Source organism: Corvus hawaiiensis, chromosome 2 (genome assembly GCF_020740725.1).
Source record: "Corvus hawaiiensis isolate bCorHaw1 chromosome 2, bCorHaw1.pri.cur, whole genome shotgun sequence".
Lineage (NCBI taxonomy): Eukaryota > Metazoa > Chordata > Aves > Passeriformes > Corvidae > Corvus > Corvus hawaiiensis.
The window spans coordinates 37,684,955-37,706,105 of NC_063214.1; the positions used below are offsets into that span (position 1 = coordinate 37,684,955).

Genomic DNA, 21,151 nt, shown 5'->3' on the forward strand with positions numbered 1-21,151 from the left:
AAGTCACAGAATGTGGCTAACCACTTCTTTGTGAATACTGTTTGGGGAAGGGAGGCAGGGAGGAAAGAATAAGTCAGCAAGCTTTTTTACTTTAGTTGAGCAAGTGAAAGTACCTCAGAGAACCTGAACAGAGATGTAGTGTGGCCCTTATTCTAGATATTTGTAGGCAGAGGGACAGTCTAATCCTTAATTTTGTTGTTTTTCTGTTTTCCACTGAGTAGGTAATTAGCCTAGCAATGCTATTTGTACAGTAGATGTACAGATGCCATTTTAAAAATTGAGTTATGTTGCGAAAATCCTCACTGCATGTGCCTGTGCATGAAAACAGCGTTACATCTCATGTCTGGCTTTGTTACCTGAGGGTGATCTGAAGGTAGCAGGGTTGAATGTCCTATTCCCTGGAGTTTCCTATTTGCCTCTTATGGGAGACTGTCTGATTTGTTTGACACTTCTAATATGGGTCAGTAACTGTCAGTACTGGATATTATCAAACCATTTGTAGCTGAGATAAAATTAATGCCAAAAAAAAGCAATTGCTGGTCTTCTAATTAATCCCACAGGAGTGCAAAAACTCATTTAAGTTAGACGTTTAGCTGTTGGCAGCATCAGGAAATGCTGGTTTCACTTCACTGAGCTGAATTAAAACCCCACATTAATGGAATTAAAGCACGTTGCCTTCTTAAACTCTTACATCCATCAAATCAAAGGCTTAGAAGCTTTATAAACAACTGCAGCACTACCTTCAATCCTTGACATAAGAAACAGCATGCTGAGAATACATCATAAAAACAAACAGTGTTAGCATTCCCTTCACTTGCTTCTGGTGGAATTTTTTCAATATTATATTTATCCCTCTTTTTTCTTTTAGTATTGTGAACAGCAAAGAATAACTCAGAGCTCTAGTTTTGGGTTTGGTTTTTTTTGTTGTTGTTGTTGTTTGTTTGGGATTTTTTTTTTCCTGCAGAGAACATATTGATAGACAAGTGGAGTTTGTACATTTTTCTTCTGTGTGGCAGTTTCAGAACTGAGAGCTGAAGAATGGCTGCTCCAAAGCCAGTGTTCAGAGAGGTCTCTACCGAGCCTGTGCCGTGGCTGCTTCACTGCTTCTTTATGAGAAGTTGCAGGTCAATTTCTTTAGGAAGCAAATAACTTCTATGCTGTCGGTTTTGACTTGTCAAAATAAAGATACATGGAAACAAAAGGTTTCCTAAATCAGGGCTATAGCAAATACAGGACAGCTGTTCTTTGTTGATAGAGGTTGAAGGCTGAGAGAGAAAAGCTAATGACTTTTCTAGTACTCTATTTGTAAAGACAATATATCTTGGTTTTATCCAAACAAAAAAGAGGAAAAATTTTGGATTGTAACAACCTTATTTCTTCAAATGTCAGTGCAATAGACAGGCTTTGGGATCAACTGATTTGAGTGTCATGCTGATCCCTTAAGGGTGGTTTCTCCATATTTTTCCATTATAGGAGTTTAAAACACACTAAATATTTCCCTAACATGATCGTTTCATCCCAGTTAGAGGTTTCACTGGCGTACTGTGTGTCGGTGGAAGTGTCATTTGGGAAGGGAAGGTGGTGGTTCATGCGGTCCCTATGGGGAAAGAAGTGCTTATGATGCTGCCTCCAGTTTCAGCATCACCCACCCAGCAAAAGTACCTTCAGAGCTTTCTTGGGCTAGAACAGAATTAAAACTAAGGAGACTGGCTACTCAACTTTTTGTTTCTATAATACTTACTGATATTATTATTTTCATAATAAATATTTTAAAAAATATGTGAACACCAGGCTGCTCTATTTTTAGTATTTAATGAAGTCATGAAATTGTTCACCTTGCCTAAGAAATAAGTCCAAAACAAAAGGCAATTTAAACCCATTAAAAAGAGAGGTTGGATACTTTGCTCCCAGTTTTGCCCCTTATTATTAATTTATAATCTCATTCTTTGTTCCTTCACTCTTACGACTTATCTTACAAGAATAGTATATTTCCCTTGTCTCAATGAACTAAAATTAAATGGATTTAAGTTAAAACTGGTCTTTTACAGGATGTAAGATTCTTTTCTTCAGGGAAGATCCATCTTGTGTGGCTGTAGTACAGGGTAGTAAAATGGAAATATTGTTACTTTATATTATACTGGTAGGAGGTTCACTCTGTATCATTTCAGAGAAATGGTAGCATTTTTTTAAGCCTAAATGTCAAATTTTGAATACTTTGATCGGTCAGTGTAAAACTATGCTGCTTACGTATGTCAATCGGGATATGTTTAGGCATTCATCATAGAAAGTAACTCAGAAGCTTTATTTTCTTTAGTGCTGCAAAAGACATGGCAAATGCACAAGTGTATTAAGCATGTGATGAAAACAGCTTCCTTCTGCTGGTTCCATCAGTTTGATAGAACTCACCAGGAGATTATCTTTTCAATAAGTCAGTTAGGAATCATATCAGACTATTATTTCTGTCTCCAATAGCTACTTGTGTCAAGCAATGACTAAACTGCGTTTTAGACTTTCAGGTGTCATTTTATTCATGATGATTCCTTAGAAGGCACAAGTTTATATCAAGCATCAAACTTGATTTTTATAATTATGTAAAAATGAGTTTTCATATCACCAGTTCAGAACTATTTTCATGAAAGAAGTTGAGGGCCCATTTGAATGCTGTGTCACAAATCCCTAGGATTGGAAAAGGTTTTCTAATGAGTGGAATATTGCTGATAGCTGAGCCCCTCACTTGGCAGGAGTGAGGTGTGAAGTGCCTTGTATGTGCAAACTTAATGTGAAATTTTAACCAATGTTCATATAATATTCTGCAGTGTTTTTCCAACTCAGCTATTCTGTTCACACCATGATCCCAGAAACTTATGATACTCCTGAATAAGTTTTGCTATAAAACAGATAAAAAGTTCTGTGGCTTTTCTTAGAAGGGGAATATACTTTTCTAAAAACCTGATGAAACTTTCTCTCAATTAGGATCAGTACTTTACTAACATAAAACAAGAGCACAACTGTCACAGCAGAAGATACCAGGAGGCAGCAGAACTTTTGTTTGTCTAGTGGCATGCATCACAACTCTATGGGCTACACAGGAAAAAAAGAAAAAATTGCATCTTTTCTATCAGACAGACAGTTTTGACTATGCCACAGGATGAAACTCATGTAAAATAGATGTGTTGCTCACTAATGTCAAATGAAGTACCTTCCATTGAAAATGAGATGTGCTTGTTCTGAACAAGCAGCTTGAGATGTACGCAAAGCTTGAAAGCAAGACAAAGTCTTCAGTTAGAATCAGTGATACAAATCTGACATAAAGATTTATTTTTATTGTGTACTTTGCATTATTAATACTGAGCCTCACTATGTGCTGTAGTCATTTAAACTAATAAGAAAATACACCCAGATGCTTCTGATTTCAAATATTTTACTTAAACAGGTTGTCTTGGATAAGGAGTACAATTTATTATCACGAAACTGCCTTTGAATGATGCTCTGTTGTTATCCATTTGTATTTACAATACTGTTATACCATAGTACAATACTGAAATTAGCACATACTGTGTAGTTTTAACATAATGATTATTATTCAGGTTTCTTAGTCATGTCAGTAGACCATTCGAGAAGCCATTAGACCTCAGGGCTTTCAATCAAAAAGCTTTTTCTTTCAGAGTGTCTGTGTTTTGCTTAGAAAAATATCCTGTTTTTCCTAAGTGTTGTGTCCTATATTAATAAAAATCCATGTGCAAAGACTCAAGCTACTTAAGATCTGATAGAAATAGTGTTGAAGTTACATCAAGGTGCAATTCTAAGCAGTGCATGTTCTCTTTTACTGAAACACTGAGAATTAGATTTATTACATTATCATTTGCTGGTTTACCTTTTGCTCTGAAATTAAATTTGCATTGTATGTTTAGTATATTTAGTGGGATGAGTAGCATTTAAGTTATTTTAAATTACTAAACTCTGTGTGTGAATATATATGTATTTAAAATGAGTAAGAAAGATAAGGGGGAGTTATTCGCTTAATTTTATGCTCTTAATGAGAAATGAAAGCTGAATTTAAGCAAGAGAGATTGTACAATTACTCCCTTTTTGAACAGATGAGCATCACTGAAGTCAAAATGCTTTAGACACGTGTAAAACAATCTGATTGTTGTATCTGTTTTGGCATTAGCTAAATTGCTAGAGATAATAAGAGCAAGAGAGACTTCTATTTCTTTAACAAATGCTTTTCTTTATTCTTCCTTGGCCATACAGTCATTCCCAGCACAGCACTGCAACACGTCCACCCACAGTGAGCTTGCAGCGGACCATTTCTGTGGAAGGGTAAGATGATTCTCTGTTGAAGCTGCTGTAGAGGTGTCAGATACCACTGAACTACCCACATACACAGAGCTATTAATTAGATGTGGGTTGCACACCACGGTGTTTAATTCTGTGAGAGGAAGCAATGAAGATTCAAATTAGTGCTGATCCTTTCTTGATACTTACACTGAAAGGTTTGGTTTTTATGGAGATGAGAATATCTGTCATGGAGATACACTGGATACCATTTCTTAAATTCATGTCACTTGACTATTGTTAATATTTACTTGTGTTAGCTGTAAAATCTTCCCACTAATCATGGAAATGCCCAATGAAGTCGTACTCTGTTTTCTTAATGTATGCATGAGTTCTTTTTGACAAACCAAAACTAAGGATGAAGAAGTACTGATAGAAAATATTAATCCTGTGCTGGTGAATATCTGTGTACATGAATGTGTTAACTGTAGAACACAGCTCTGGGTACACAGCTGCCTCAATTTTAACTAAAACAATTGTGTAAAATGTGAATAATTCACAACTACAGTTAATATTCTTGCATCTTTACAGTATTAGAAAGGCTGATATTTAACACAGGAACAGATTTTGTTTGCACTGACTGGCATAGTTAAAAAAAATGTCAGATTTTTTTCTCCCCTTACATAGAAATGTGGAACTCTGTAGGCATGGGTAATAACTTGTCATTGGCTGCTCTCAGGTCATATTTCAAAGCTTTTCTTTCTTGTGATAAAAGTGAGACTATACAGTTTCCACAGAGGAAAGATGCCATCTTGTTGTCTTTTAGTTTCCATTACAACTGTACTGTCGCGCAGGCAGAAAATTGAAGCGGTAGATGTGTAAAATAATTCTGTCCTAAGTGAAGCCTGAAATGGTTTTCTCACAACTCTCAATTTTTAATTTCTTATCTAGAGCTATGATTTTAAAATAAGTTTATTTAAAATACGTAAAACAGCTATGGTAATTATTCATTGAAAATTAAATTGAATAATGGAATTATTCAGGAGAGGTGCATGTGGCTCTAGGGCTATCATCTGGAAGATAGTTCTATAAATGAAGCTCTCATCATTGTCCAGCCATCTTGCTCAAAATAGGGCCAACTCTAAGGTGGATCAGGTTGCTCAGGGTCTTGTCCAGTGAAGCTGTGACTATCAAAAATGTGGAGATTACTCAAGTTCTGGACAAGCAGTCTCAGTGTTTAAACACTCTCCTTTTCGATTTCTCTTCTGTCTAGCTCTAATCCAAAGAGAGAGTCATAATAAATTCCCCTGACTCTTCTTCAAATCATCTCATGAATAAATTGATGTTTGAAATAAAACTGAGCTTCAACAATTTTGGTGGTGAAGAAGGAGGGAGAGGGGAAGAAAAAAACTAATTTGCTCAATTGAGATTTAGGGAAGGAAATTCTCTTATGATATCTGTGGCTTGGTCTACTGGACCAATTCAGGAGTCATCCTGTAGCTTTAAACTCCTACTGAAATTTGGAAATCAATGTGTCTAAATGAATTTTTAGATAAATCTCAGAATGTGTACTGGCCACACAGACAACTTGCATATATTGTGTGTGAATCATTAGAGTGCAGAAAACCTGCAGTTGATACCACAGGTCTTCTGTTGTTCAGGAGGTAGGGGAACATCATTTTGTAATTAGTACTAATGAACTTACAATGCATCATATTTCATTTCGCATAGGAAAGTGGGATTGTTAGCCTATTCCACTGCTGAGCAGAAATGAATAATCAGCTCAGCCCTAAATATTTCATTATGTTAAAGCTCAATTTATTATAATGGTTTTGTGGAGTCCATGCTGTTAAGTATGTTTACAGCTAATAGAATTTGAGGTCAAAATAAAGTTATTTTTCTCTTTTAGGAACCATGTTCCTATCAGTAGAATCCTCTATTTAGAAGAATCACTATATTGCTTTTGAGATGCACTTTGTAAACAGCTGCTTTATCTGCAAGGCATCTCTGGCACATGCTGACATTTGTACCCTGCATGCTGGCTCTCCCTCACTGACTGTGGAGTCACTGAAGTGATATAATTACTGGGTCCTAAGAAAGAAAAATTAAATTTGGAAGGGTTAAAGAAATACAGAGGGAATTGCATTTGCTGGCATTTAGTCCTTTCCACCCTGTTGAATATGTGATAACTGAGCTGGCCAGAATAGATTTTTAAATAACTCAAATAGCTTTTTTTCAACTAGGTAATGGATGAATACATAAAACAATTTATTTTTTTTGTGAGAGAGGGATTTTGTGGACTTCAGGTTCCAGCAACAAAATGAGTAGCTAGGTGGGAAAAAAAAAGATGTCTTTAAAGGTTGTTTTTCCTTTTTATTCAAGCCATATATTCTTCACAGTGTAATAACTGTATGTGAGGTGTACAGATTTATTACGTCTATAAAGGCATGAACTTCAGAGGTGTTTGAGGTCATCATTAGCAACTTCCCTAATGTTTCATTTTCATGGTTTAAAAAACAAGAAAACTCTAATGTTTGAATTTGAAAATATTAGTTTTTTGAGGTTTTGGAAACTATTTTGATGAATAATCTTAGCTGTGAGGATCCAAAATAGGAAAAATACTGGTTGAAAAGAGCCCTGTTTTTTTTGAAATCCTGCTGTACTAGCACACAAAGCTTTAATGTTAGTGACATCTGACAGCTATTCTCTCTGCTTTTGGCATCCCCACTAAACTGAATGTTGTATGCTACCAGCCAACTCCTAGAAACTGGGATTTCAACTAATTTGATCGAGTCTTTTGATGGAAATATTACACCTACTTATCAATGTGACTGAGTATCTGAAATATATATATATAAATATTTATACACAAATAAACAGCATTTGAACCATGACTAAGGACAAGAAGTTTTATTCTTAATAGGACAGATAGTACAGACTGCTTTGTGTTTCAAAGTGTCTTCTATAATGTAATTTCAGATGCTTGATCTTAGCGGCCTGTGTATTGATACTTTGAAACATGGCTTAGAGGCACTGCTATTTTTAGGTATTCTCTGAGCCTGTGAATACTTCCTGTCTTCTGATAGTGCAATTCTGTTGCCTCTCAGCAGTTCCATCTCTTCCAGCTTTGTTTACAAACTGTAAAGCTGGAGCATTCATGGTAAATAGAGCTATTGAATGCTGTAAGTAATAGATTTTAGAACAGTGGTTTCAATATGGAACCAATAGTTTTTAAAAACAAAGTGCAAAGCAAACCTTTCTGGTATGGAGTTGCCTGTGGTGGGTGTAGCAGGTGGAACAGACATGCAGTTTTCAGGATTTATTTTGATTATTAGCATGTAACTAATATACCTCCTGGAACAGAGAAGAGAGACAAGTGATTATGTGAGACAAAGGATAAATGAACAAGCAGACAGGAATAATCATATCCCTTATAGATCTAAAGAGCATATTAGCTGTCCTACATTATCTCTCTAGAAATCAATGAGGTTTCTCAAACCCAGGAGACAGACTCCTGTGCATTTAAAGTAAATGTCAGGTGTCATGGTAAAAATGCAGACCAGTTTATCAAATCAGAAAGATTATTCCTGTATGCCAATTTCATCTTGCTATCTGCAAGCAGAAAACCTTGCCTGGTGTGCAGGCTTTAATTTCTCTACAAAAGATAGAACGAAAGATTGCTAAAGTCCAGAGGTCTTCCTACAGAACAGAAACAGTTGCACCTGTATAACCCAGTGCAGTCGCACATGCATCAGTCAGGTTGAAGCCTGGCTCCCAACAGGTTCCCTCGTATTAAATATGCTTTAAAGTTTGTGACAATTTAGGCATGGTGTTTGCAGAATAAATGCATTAAAATTGTAGTCAGTATTAAAATTAGAATAAACCATTGCTTTTACACATTCAATGAACAAGAAATGCTAAGGAATCCATAGTCAAATAAATGGATAAAATACTTGTTTCAAACAGACAGAGTAACTGTAGTAGGCAAAGTGATATTTTGCTATGTGATCTGATAAATGAACATCTTATTAAAGGCTGAATTCTTGGTTGTTAGTTTACCAATACTTGGTAAAATGAAATAATAAATCACTAATCAATTATAGGTAGTGATAGTGAACAGTCTGCACAAGGCCAAAACATTGTTTCAGTTTATGCTGGCAAAGTTACCCCTTTGGACTGTGATGGTCAATGTGATAGCAGTAGATAACAGGAAGGCTTCCTTATTTTTGTTATTTTCTATCATAATTGAAAGTAGGATAACACTAGTTAAAGTCACTACCAGGGATCAGACCTCACAGGGTCAGGTGCAACACTGGTGTGTAACACAGGTGCAACACTGGTGTGTGCAGGCACTCTGAGGTGGTGAAGGACTAGGAACTGAAGAAAGGAAGGTCTGTCAGCTCCCTACCACTGCCAGGTCCTGGTGCTTTGGACACTGCAACAAAGGCAAAAGAGAGGGAGGGCTGGGGAGGAAAGCAAGCAAGGGGTGGAGTTGTTTCACATCATAATGGAAAGATTTTGCCAAACCTAAGGGGGTAGTAACAAGGGGAAAAGCAAAAGCTGAGATGCAATAGAAGTGATAGCACAATAAAATGATAGATGAGAGCAGTACAGACAGATTTTACTCTTGTGTGAAGCAAGAGCTGTAGAAGTATGAGAGAAAATCTATATAAAGAAAGCTTGGTTTCACCAGAACTCAAAGTCTTTTAAAAAGGTGCATGTGAATATTCCAGGCCTTCAACCACTTAGAATTTCATATTCTCTCATTTGATTAATCAGATTTTAAACCATCACACACACCGGCACATAGTCTGTCCCCCCAATATTCCTGTGCTAAATGCTGTGAAGAATGAAGAATCTATTTGAACCACCTTTTTTTAGGTCCTTCCAGTATGAATGTCCTTTGGTTGCCAGAAACGAACACACAATTATTTATCAGAATTTTTTGAAGCATGAGAGGAAAACCAGAAGTATTTTTCTGAAAAAGAAATGGCTTGATTAGCCAAATGACTCTAAGGTAACTCAGTGCTCACACAGTGAATTGTCAGAAGCCTAACAACATATATATACTGCTCAAGAGAAAGGGCCTTGATGCCTTAGATTTGGGGTGGTTTTTTTCACAATATGACAGAATGGCTTGAGTTGGAAGGGACTTTAAAGATCATCTGGTTCCAACCGCCCCTGCATTGGTAGGGACACCTTCCACTAAACCAGGTTGCTCAGGAAAGGCAAAAAAACCACCGCCACCACCACCACCACCAAAGAACCTGCAGCCAAATCAAGATCAAAGCCATATTTCAAAGTCTCTGCAGATTTGGGATACCTCACTGATTATATAAACTGAAGAAGTCTCTAGGGTCTGATATTTGAAAGCACCCAGTGTTGCTTAATATTTCTGTAGGTGTTTCAAAAAGCACAAAACTGTGTCAGCTCTCCGATTTTATAGATGGTACAAAAGAAACAGAAAGACAGAGCTGTGTCAATGTGAGATGAATACTAAAACTGACTCTATTCTTTAATGTTGCCAGCAGCACAAAATAATCAATTTAATAATGGATTTTCTTTCAGTTAATTATTATAAGAATTACTTGTTTTTAGAAAGCTCTTCCCCTTCATTTATCTGTCCGGTTTTAATCTCTTAAATTAGATCTATAATTACTATGGATTCCAGTCTATAGAAGAATGATAGGAATAGTCACATTTTTTGTCTTGTCATTTTCTGTTTGTTAAAAGTAAACTGATCAAACCAAATATTCAGTACAAATGTAGTAAATAAAAAGCACTTGGTGTTTTCAAGATAATGAACAAATTAAACATGCATAAACCAAAAAAACCTGTTAAGGAGAGAAATGCTGCACTTTGATTTATTTTTGGTAATTGCATTTTCATGACAGAAGGCATTTTCTTAAGTGTTGACATTTTACCCGCTCAGGTTTGTTACTACTTACTGGTTTCAAATATTAATTTAGTAATCCTTTGCTCTTACACCAGGCCTGCAATTTGTAATGAGATTTACAGAATCTCATCTGATGCGTTCCCTAAAGCAAGTAACCAAGTCCATCCAAATTGATTCTGCCATTGATTTCTCAGCCTGTAAATTTGTGTGGATTGCAGCACTTTATTTGCGCCTTTACTCCTGGCTCTATGAATGTAAATCTTCCTTTCTTCTTTCCCTACCTTTTTATTTCCTTCCCTGCTCTCCTTTACAGATGCACTGTCTCCCTTTATCCTTATCTCTCTCTTCTCTTTTTGTTCTTTTTTCCCCTTCTCTTTTTTCCCCCCTCCCTTCTGCTGCCTTCTGTCAGTCCAGGCATGTTTTCATCTCATACTCCTTTCTAATTTCTGCTTGATTTCCCCTGCTGCTCTTCTCTGTTTGTATGTGGTACAGAGCTGCAGGAGGGTATAAAACATGCACACAACGAATTAAAGTGCTAGTACACTTTGTTAGCACCTACAAACTCACCTTCAGCTGCATTTATCAGAGAAGAAATTGTAAATGGGATAAATAGTTAAAACTGGAGACAGAAACATGCATTTCAAAAATACTGGATGTCAGACTGCTCCTTTTTCCAGGGTAGCTACAGAGTGCCATCTACTGTCTCCAAATAAAACATTTTCATAGAATCATAGAATATTCTGAGTTGGTAAGGGACCTACAAGGATCATCAACGTCCAACTCCTGGCCCTGCACAGGACCATCCCCAAGAGTCACACCATGTGCCTGACAGCATTGTCCAAATGCTCCTTGAACTCTCTCAGGCTCAGTGCTGTGGCCACTTCTCTGGGGAGCTGTTCCAGTGCCCAACCACCTCCATTTTAAAATAGGTTACCCTGAAATCACTTCTGCCTTAGTTGCTGTTTTCTGCAGACAACTATACATTCTAACTGAGTGCACTGACTGCAAGGAACCATCGTTCACATTTGAATTATTTCTCATTCGCTTCTTAACTCTCCCATTATGTCATCTTTAAGTGTTTGATTCCATTATTCCCTTTACAGAATTTTTCTGCATTTTTTCTTGAGTTCTCTCATGTGTACCAGAACTGCATTCATAAAGATTTTTAACAGAGGCAAAGGAATTTTTCCTAATGTTGTTTCCCTCATATTCAAGAAAAAATGGAGCAGCTGTTCTTAGGCCTCCTTAAATATCATATTAGGGGTTGACTGTAACTTTTATACCAGGTGATAAAATATGTAACATCCTCATCTTCAGCTTTATCAAAACCAGCCTTTTCAGTGAGTGTTGATAAAGCATTGGCAGGTAACTAATTTCTTCATCACTCTTAAAAGATCACCTGGGCAGTGGCTGCTATTATAGTGTGTTTGCTTAAGAAATATATTTTCCTACTTCAACTTCATAAATTTTATATCAACTTTTTTACCATCATAAATCCTTTTTTTCATTGTCATTCTAAGTACAATATGCAAGTGTGAACAATTGCATATTTTTAAAAATGTATTTATTATATGGAGGTGAATTGGCATATGCGTTCTACTTCCTATAGCTTTTGCACTACAGATATGGCTAAAGGTTATTTTTATAATGGTGACAACAACACCTACGTGTTCTTGAGTCCTTCTTTCAGATTCTGAAGGATAATTAGATATGAAAGAAATACGAAGACATGTTACGGATGGTCAGCCTCTATACAGCCAAATCTGAGTCATGACCAAAATGACCTGACTAGGCTTAAGAGCAGGGGTAGAAACCCATTGCATTCTAATCACAGCTTCTGACATTTTCCCGTTATTGTCTGAACTTCCTCTGAACATAATCATCCAAGAGCAGAATGTGAATTTTGCTGTCAAAAGGCCAAAATTATAAAACAGCACTGGCAGCATTTTAGGCATAAATCTGCTGACTTGATCAGAGACAGGGATTAATAACTGGGCCAACATTTTGTTGAGCTGCACAGCTTACTATTCAGTAGATACCCAGTTGTATTGACCTAGTTTTGCCCATGGCACTGGCTTTCAACTATTTGATCCAAGCTGCCTGTCATATGTGAAAATACTCATTTTCATTTTGAACAAGATCTCTTCTGATTCCTCACCAGCAGAGCTGGAAATATATTGGTTTGACTTTGCTGCCTCTTTTTCCTCAATATTCTGGTAAATAATAAATGGCAGTTGCTCAACTCTTGCGAAGTATTTCCGATGTGTAGGACTCGAAGACGACAAGTGTCACCGTATCATTTTGTGGATGAGGAATCTGAAGCTGGAAGAGCAAATGAGTTGCCAAGAACACTTAGCAGTGCACGGGCTAAGTGGAGAAGAGAAGCCGTGCTTTCAGCTTACTGCCCTAGTTCTGCTCCAACCCCCAGGCCACACTTCTAATTAAAAACCTGTTTAGACTTCTTAGATTCTGGATCACATTATGTCTACTCTTCACATATATAACAAGGTGTTAAAGGAGTTGCTACAAGGCAAATCAACAGCAATGATGCAAAAGAAAAAACTCCACCTTTATTTTCTGATTCTTAAGAATACTTCAAAAATACACAAACTCAATACAGTATATCTTTTGCTCACAGCTGTATTTTTAAGTGTTTTCTGACTTTACAATGTAAAAAAGTTAAGAGATGAAGGACCGTATGGAGTAGGACTAATACTTTGCTTTAGTCTTCTCTTTCAAAAATACAAAAATTCAGTTCCAGAAAGCTGAGATGTTATTTTAACATCATGATCAAGTTGGGGATACTGTTTGGATATTAGCACTGGGCAAAGATGAAGATAACAAATGCCCATTATTTCAGAAGTATCATGTCCAGATGAATTCTCCATGTATCCGTAAGATTAAACTCACATCAAATAAGGCATCCCTCAATTAATCGCTTCTCTTGCTTTTCTTTCTTTTCTTTAAAAACAAAATGGAAATGAAAAATCCACTTGTGTGAAGTGCTCTATAGTATGGAGGAAATATTGAATCTTTTCTACAAGAGGTATAATAGAGAATGCTGCTGTATATGGTGTGTGTTTGTATTGCTGGCAATTTTTATTTGTAAAATTAGAGAATGAGTAGAGCATCCTATTTCTCTGGGAGGAGTCACAGACACATATGTATGTGTTTGGGAGACTTACAGGGCTGGGCTTAAAATTATACATACTAATATAACACCATTTACACTTCTTATGAAAATTAAATTGTTAGAGGGATTTGAAATGGGGTAAGTACCAATAAACATGGAATATGTATGTATATGTGGTTGTGTGTGCTTGTGTATCCAAGGGAGAGCCAGGTCTGAGGCCTTGTATGTAGTGACTGGGAGCATGAATATTTGCAACCCTTTCTCAGGGGTGCTACCTTGATTGCTCAGGAAAGTTATCTGTTTCTGAAAATAAGTTTTCCCATCAGTAAATTGCATGTTATGTTTACATCCTCTGGGTCATATTTTCAATTTACAGATGAAAGGAGCTGTGTGAGATATGCCTGCTATTATTTATTGATTTCTATCGTAATTAATAATTTTTTAATGAGCGTGGCAAAAGCAGGTACCCCTTGGGCTGGTTCAGTGATAAAACTGCAGTGTGACTTAACAAATGCAAGATCCTGATAATGTCAAACCAGAGTTTTTAATGAGATTCTGCTGTATGAGCTTGATCATATAAATGTTATTTGCTCCAAATCTGTCAGGATCAAACACAACTGCTATTGCTTTGCCTGGAGTTCGAAGTTTTTTCTTCGTTCATTTGTTGCAAAAGCAAGACTAGAACTTAAAATAAAAAGGTATCATATAAAGATTGATTCTACCTGTATATATAGTATTGCTATAAATTAAATATATTCAGTGTTTTGTTTTTCCTTCTAATAAATTTGTCGCTTAACATAGTGAAGATGATTCCAATGGGGTGAAATTAACAGAGATGCTTGGATTCAACCATGAGGAAAAAAAAAAAAGCAAGTTGATTCCTACCTTGTCTGTTCACCAGTTAAAAGCTTTGTCGTATGTTAAATGGTTTCTTTAGACAATAGCAGGCCATTGTGTCTTAAGCAAAATATAGTATGTTTAATATGCTGTGAAAAATGCATACACAGAGGTTTGACGGCATAAACATTATAATTTTGTTTCTATACAGAGAGCCTCGGAAAATCATCCTGCACAAGGGCTCCACAGGACTTGGTTTCAACATTGTGGGAGGTGAAGACGGGGAAGGCATTTTCGTGTCGTTCATCCTCGCAGGTGGGCCAGCAGATCTCAGTGGAGAACTGCAGCGAGGAGATCAAATCTTATCTGTAAGTATTCCCATTGGACTTTCCTGACCAGCCGCTTCATCTTGTTCTATGTCTATACTGCAAGGGACACACAGAGAAGTCTTTCTCGTTTCCACGTTCTGAAATCCGAGCTGCAAACAGTTTATCCCTGAATATTTTGGGTATTTTGCCCTTGGGTTTTAGAGCATTTGTTACTGGTGTTACTTGCATTTAGCTGGGAATGAGACTTTTCGCTGCTTAATACTACCTGCAGTATGGTGACACTACAGGGAGGACCTAAGCACAGTGCAGACCTAAGCATCCCACAGTTGGGCCCATTATCCAATTCCATTTTTCCCAAAACACACTACTGAGTCTAAGGATATTTCTCAATCTCAGCTTTTTCTGGAGGAGAGCAAGTAGTAGGATGAAATCATCTATACTCAGGCTGCCATCTAGTGTGCACTCAACTGCTTAGCAAATGGCTCACTCCAACAAGGAGACTAATTACGTTATGTTAATTATCTCTCTGCCTCTAATTTGATGATCCCTCTGAAATTATTTTCAAATTTTATTGGATGAAATGCTTTGTAGCCTGAGGTTATATTTTGGATACTTAGACTCAAAAACATCTTTTTAATTTTTCTTTCATGTATATATCAATATCACACATTTTAAAACCAGAACATTTATGTTTTAGGCTCTGTCAAGTAATCAAACATCTGACTGAAACAATCTGAATATGAAGGATTTTGAGTGACAATGAAAGCCTTGAAAATGTAGTTAAATATCCATTGACATTATTCACATTGCTTACAGAAAAAAAAAAAAAAGAAACTATCCCAAATTCATACAGATGTGACTGTTTCATGTGAATCACATCAATAGCCTTAAGGCAAAGAGCTGAAATACAGGAATTATTTATCCCAGATAAATGATGGACCCACCAGGCTGCAGTATCACACTGCCTCCCACTGTTGTGTTTTCTATCCCTGTGAATCCTGCATCCCTGGCTGTAATTTAGTTAGAGTTAAGGGTGGAGGATGGCTTCAGAATGGATGGTTTGTTATGTGGTTATGCAGCACTTTTCTGGTCAGTGTTTAAATCCATAAGAAAGCTGGATATGGTTTTTCTACATTGAAGGATTGTCTCGGCCTATTCTATGAAGAGTGAATTTACCTTCCACCTGCCAAAGTTTTGTAAAGAGGTGGCTGGAGGTGTTTTGCAATATATAAAAAATCTGGTTAAGTTATCACCAAAGGGAGGCAGTAACCTGACGTTGTGAGGATCACAACAGTGTATTTGATCTAGACCTGCTCCTTAAAAGTGCTGTAAGAAGAAATGAGAAAGAGCAAGTAAAGGGTGTTCAGGTGCTGTGGGAGTAGACACAGGCAAGCGGGCAGAACAACCAGAAGACTACATCTGAAATGCAAAGAGTAAATTTATTTCATTACCTCACTAACCAGAGGATCCCAAAGCAACACCCGGACAGAGACACAGGAACAGGAATGCAGGAACCACCAGGCTCAGTCCTTCCTGAGGGGCAGTGGGGCCCCTGTTTGTAGCCATTTGTCACGGCCCACACATGTGGAGTTTACCACTGTTCCGGTTTGGCCAAATTCAGAAATATATCCTCTGAGAGAGGGCAGGTTACAACCATCCCTCCCCCACCAGGTTTGGGAAAAAAATTAATTTTCCTTGAAGGAAAGTGAAAGAGATAAAAACTATTTATTTAACAAACACACAGAAAAAGGATAATGATGCTAAATAACAAAACCTCTCACTCTGCTGAGAGAAACCTGGGAGAACCTCAAGAGTCCTTCTGTAGATCTCTCTCTCCCCCTCCTTGGAGCTGGGATGGGGTGGTGGGCCCACCTCCAGGGCCAAGGCCTCTGTGGAAATCCCTCCCAATGTATTCTGATGTTGAAACAGTCCAGCAGAGGAAAAAAAAAGAAAAAAACAAAGTCCCAGGAAAACAAAAGTTCAACTCTCTGTCTCCAGAGAAAGAAAAAGGAGCTGAAAAACTGGCCAAAAGCAAACAGGGTGCTTTCCCCACTCTCGCTCTGCTGCTGCAGCTGGAAAAAAAAGTCTCTATCTCTGTGTGACCTTGAACAAGCTGCAAACTGCTTTGCAGAAGTTCTGCTCAGGTTTTCCTCCCCCCTCTCAGGCTCAGTTTAAAAGCACAGAAAGGCACAAAATTAATTTTCTGGGCATGGGGCAGCGATAGGGGATACACATCACAAAGTCACCCCAAGACATTCCACTCCTTATCCCATATTGTTGGCTGAATGCCCAAACTAAGATATTCTAACTCTACACACACATTAATACATATATATATATATATACACACACAGCTATGTACTAACGGTGACAGTGACCCTCAGCAAGCAGTGGTATACAGGCATTCCGCATTACAGATGGTTTCCACCCAACAATCAGATCTCCCTGTGGTACACAACATGTTGTTCCATCTTTCTGCATTACCCACCATGTGCAACCAGGTCCCTGAGCAAAGACAACCCCACGGATGGGTTTGTCTGTACTCAAGGCAGAATTCATCCACACAGTCTTTCTTTACAGACCTCTGACCTCCACTACTGGGACCTTATCTCCATCTACTGGATGCAGGGATTCAGATTGGGCTGGACCAGCTCTATTGGTGGAACCTCAGGTGTTAACTAACCAGGTGGCCTTTGCCAGATGCTGGTCCCAATTTTTGAAAGTTCCCCCACCCCGTGCCTTCAAGGTGGTTTTCAACAATCCATTGCACTGTTCCACTTTGCCTGCAGCTGGTGCATGGTAAGGGATGTGGTACACCCACTCAATGCCATGTTCTCTAGCCCAGGTGTTAATAAGGCTGTTCTTGAAATGAGTCCCATTGTCAGATTCAATTCTCTCAGGGGTACCATGCCTCCAAAGGACTTGCTTTTCCAGGCCCAGGATGGTGTTCCGGGCAGTAGCGTGAGGCGCAGGGTAGGTCTCCAGCCACCCAGTGGTGGCTTCTACCATTGTGAGCGCACAGCGCTTGCCTTGGCGGGTTTGAGGCAGTGTGATGTAATCAATCTGCCAGGCCTCCCCATACTTGTATTTGGACCATCGCCCACCATACCACAGAGGCTTCACCCGCTTGGCCTGCTTGATCGCAGCGCATGTCTCACAGTCATGGATAACCTGGGAGATACTGTCCATGGTTAGATCCACCCCTCGGTCTCGTGCCCACTTATAGGTGGCATCTCTGCCCTGATGACCTGAGGCATCATGGGCCCATCGAGCTAGGAACAACTCTCCTTTATGTTTCCAGTTGAAGTCTATCTGTGACACTTCTATCTTTGCAGCCTGATCTACCTGCTTGTTGTTTTGGTGTTCCTCATTAGCCCTACTCTTGGAGACGTGGGCATCTACATGGCGGACTCTCACAACCAGCTTTCTTACTTGGGCAGCGATGTCTTTCCACTCTTCAGCAGCCCAGATTGGTTTTCCCCTACGCTGCCAATTAGCTTTTTCCCACTTTTCCAGCCATCCCCATAGAGCATTGGCTACCATCCATGGATCAGTGTAGAGGTAGGGCTTTGGCCACTTCTCTCTTTCAGCAATGTCCAGGGCTAGTTGAACAGCTTTGAGTTCAGCAAGTTGGCTTGATCCACCTTCTCCTTCAGTAGCTTCTGCAACCCATCATGTGGGACTCCATACAGCTGCTTTCCACTTTCGTTTCATCCCTACGATGCGACAAGAACCGTCGGTGAAAAGAGCATAGCGTGTGTCTTCTGCTGGCAGTTGGTTGTACGGTGGAGCTTCTTCTGCACGTGTCACTTGTTCTTGTTCCTCTTCATCAGTGAGACCAAAGTTTTCACCTTCAGGCCAATTTGTGATTATTTCCAAAATCCCAGGGCGATTCAGTTTTCCGATACAGGCGCGCTGTGTAATGAGAGCAATCCACTTGCTCCATGTGGCATCGGTGGCATGGTGGGTAGAGGAAACCTCTGCTTTGAACATCCACCCCAGCACTGGTAGTCGAGGTGCCAGGAGGAGTTGTGCCTCAGTTCCAATTACCTCTGTGGCGGCTTGGATTCCTTCATAGGCTGCCAAGATTTCCCTCTCTGTTGGAGTGTAGTTGGCTTCAGACCCTCTGTAGCTTCAACTCCAAAATCCCAGTGGTCGACCTCGAGTCTCACCAGACACCTTCTGCCAAAGGCTCCAGGACAGGACCATGGGATGTGGATGTCCTCCAGGACCATGCTGTGATCTCTGTGCTTTTTATGACCTCTGAGTTTTTTATGGCCTCTGAGCTCTGATCTTCTCTCCCAAAACAGGGAGCTCATGCATGTCCCTGAGAGTTCCTCCAAGTCCCTCAAAACACCAATGTTATCTCTACACAGAAACTCTACTTCTCAGAACAGAGAGACAGAGGATAGACAGCAGTGGGCAGAGTATATGGGGTTTCCCACACTGGTATTCTCCAGGCCTTGGCATTCCCACCTGCAAGGTCTCTTGGAATCTCCCATTCTCCTCTCCACTCTCTGCTTTTAACCCTTTCTTCTCAACAGTGCCTTAAAGAGCTCTCCAAGTAAAAAGTTTCTATGGAACTACAAGAAAATCAAAATAGACTCTTATAAAGTTACCCTTATAAAGAGATAAGGAAGTCAAAGGCGTGTGCCAGGAAGAGCACAGACAAGAAACCCAAAGAATAGAAATGGAAATTTCTTTAGGACAATTATGCAATTTATTTTGCTTCGGTTAGATGCAGCAAAATAGGGCTGACTAACAGAGACTAATGAGATCAAAGCCTTTCACAGTACATTGTATTCAAAAATCCAGAAGTTCAAATACAAAGTTAAAAGGCCATTCTATTTTATTTTTAAGCAGGATATATTTAGAACTATTTGATGCAGCCATGGTAGAATTTTTAATTTTGTCTGTTTTGTAGTGATGTCTTCCATAAGTTCTAATTAATGTTACCAGTGTTGAATCAGCATTTACTTGTCATGCAAGAATTGTTTATTTGTTCACTGAGCAGAGAGGGATGGAAATTATTACTAAATTAGACTGCGTGCGTATCCCCAGGCAATCACCCAGTCAGGCCCTTGTTACTTATTTAGTCACAAATAACTATTATGGATCCATTTTTCCATATTCCAACAAAATCAGTTTCATGCACAGAGCTCATTAATTGTACCATTGTCTAGTGAAGGGTCCCAGACACCTTAATTTCATAAGGACTGCAAAAAAACAAGTCTGTTTCTCTCTGTTCGTTCTTGTCTCATCCCTCAGAAACACTTATTTCCCTACAGAAATACTTTTCCCATTTGTTTCTCAAAACATAATCTGATTTACAAGAACAAATATTACCCTCAAAGCTGCTATTTCTAATCGGCTGAAGCTTGGTTAAATTTCTTACAGATAGGAAGCATAGTAAGTGATTTATAGATCTGGATTTAATTTCTTGTAAGATTGGTATTGCAGAATTACAATGAAGCCAAAAGAGCTTTTCGATTGTGATATTTTACATGTTTGTAAAACTTGCTGTGACCTGCTTTCTGGCCTATCCCTCAAATATTTATTATCTTTCAAAATGCTACTTCTTTCATTGTTTTTGTTGTCCCTGCCCATTGCAAGGGAGGTGACCTTTAAAGGTCCCTTCCAACACAAATTGTTCTATGATTCAATTTAATCAATTTAGCTGGTGTCCTCCTGTCTGACCATAGGCAGGGTGCTTCATTTTCCTAAGCCTCGGTCTCCCAGGTGGACAGTGAGGATCACATGCACTCTCCTAATTCATGCCTGTGCTGTGAATATGGCAATGTTGACTGGTGGAGAGGTGTGTATTCTCACCTTTGGGAAAATACCAATAAAAATACCTAAAATAGACTGCAAATCCACCAGTGAGACCCAGAAAGGCTTTGCCTTTATGTGCAATTCCTTGGAGTGATACACTGAGTGTATACATAATTCCAGAGTCAGCCCACAAGGCTTGGACAAATTCCATAATCTCTGCCTCTCCTTCTGCTTGACTGTCGGGATGTGAGGGGAAGGGGTCCAACCCTACAGCCCTACAGAAGCACTGGGAAAGATGGTGCCATAGCCTTGGCCCCATGGACGGGTGAAATTTGGATTTATTTTTCCCAGATGCCGCCAGGTGGCGGCCCAGGATCAGTAATGACAGCGGTCTGGCTTTGGAAACTGGCTGAAACCTTATAAAGAGCGGGGTTAACAGAGGGTTTTTTCTGTTTTCAGTTAATTGGAAATGTTTGAAAATTATCTCAGAAAGAAGGCTGATATTCCAAATACTTCTGTGCAGAGAGAACAAATGAATCCTATCTGAATCTTGAAGGTCAATTGAGGAATCATGGATAATCTTCTATGTCAGATAGTAAAACATTTCAAATAGCCCACAAATGAATTTTTATGTTACATTCATGAGAAGATGGGGTTCCCTCCTGAAGAGGTTTTCTTAAAACGTTGGTTTATTCTGGCTATAATTCATTATACTCTTTCAAATCACCACCCAACTAAACATTCTCATTTCTGAATGCCTTTAAAATGAAGTAACACATACATCACCAATGTAAATTCATCACTGTACTAGAATATATCCCTCCATATGCTATTTTCCCCTTACTAAGTATGCCGTAACTATTATCAGTAGCATTTTGAATGCTAATTGACATTAATGTTTGATTT

General features: G+C 38.7%; 1 protein-coding gene across 29 annotated transcripts in view; it reads left to right on the forward strand.

Annotated features, from left to right (window-relative positions):
* Window positions 1–21,151, forward strand: part of DLG2 (discs large MAGUK scaffold protein 2) — a 1,000,200-nt gene that overhangs the window by 767,415 nt on the left and 211,634 nt on the right. For all 29 annotated transcript variants that reach the window (XM_048294433.1, XM_048294432.1, XM_048294434.1 and 26 more), the window contains 2 exons: window positions 4,255–4,323; window positions 14,356–14,512. In XM_048294433.1, the coding sequence (XP_048150390.1) occupies window positions 4,255–4,323; window positions 14,356–14,512 (226 nt within the window). The remainder of the gene's footprint in view (window positions 1–4,254; window positions 4,324–14,355; window positions 14,513–21,151) is intronic.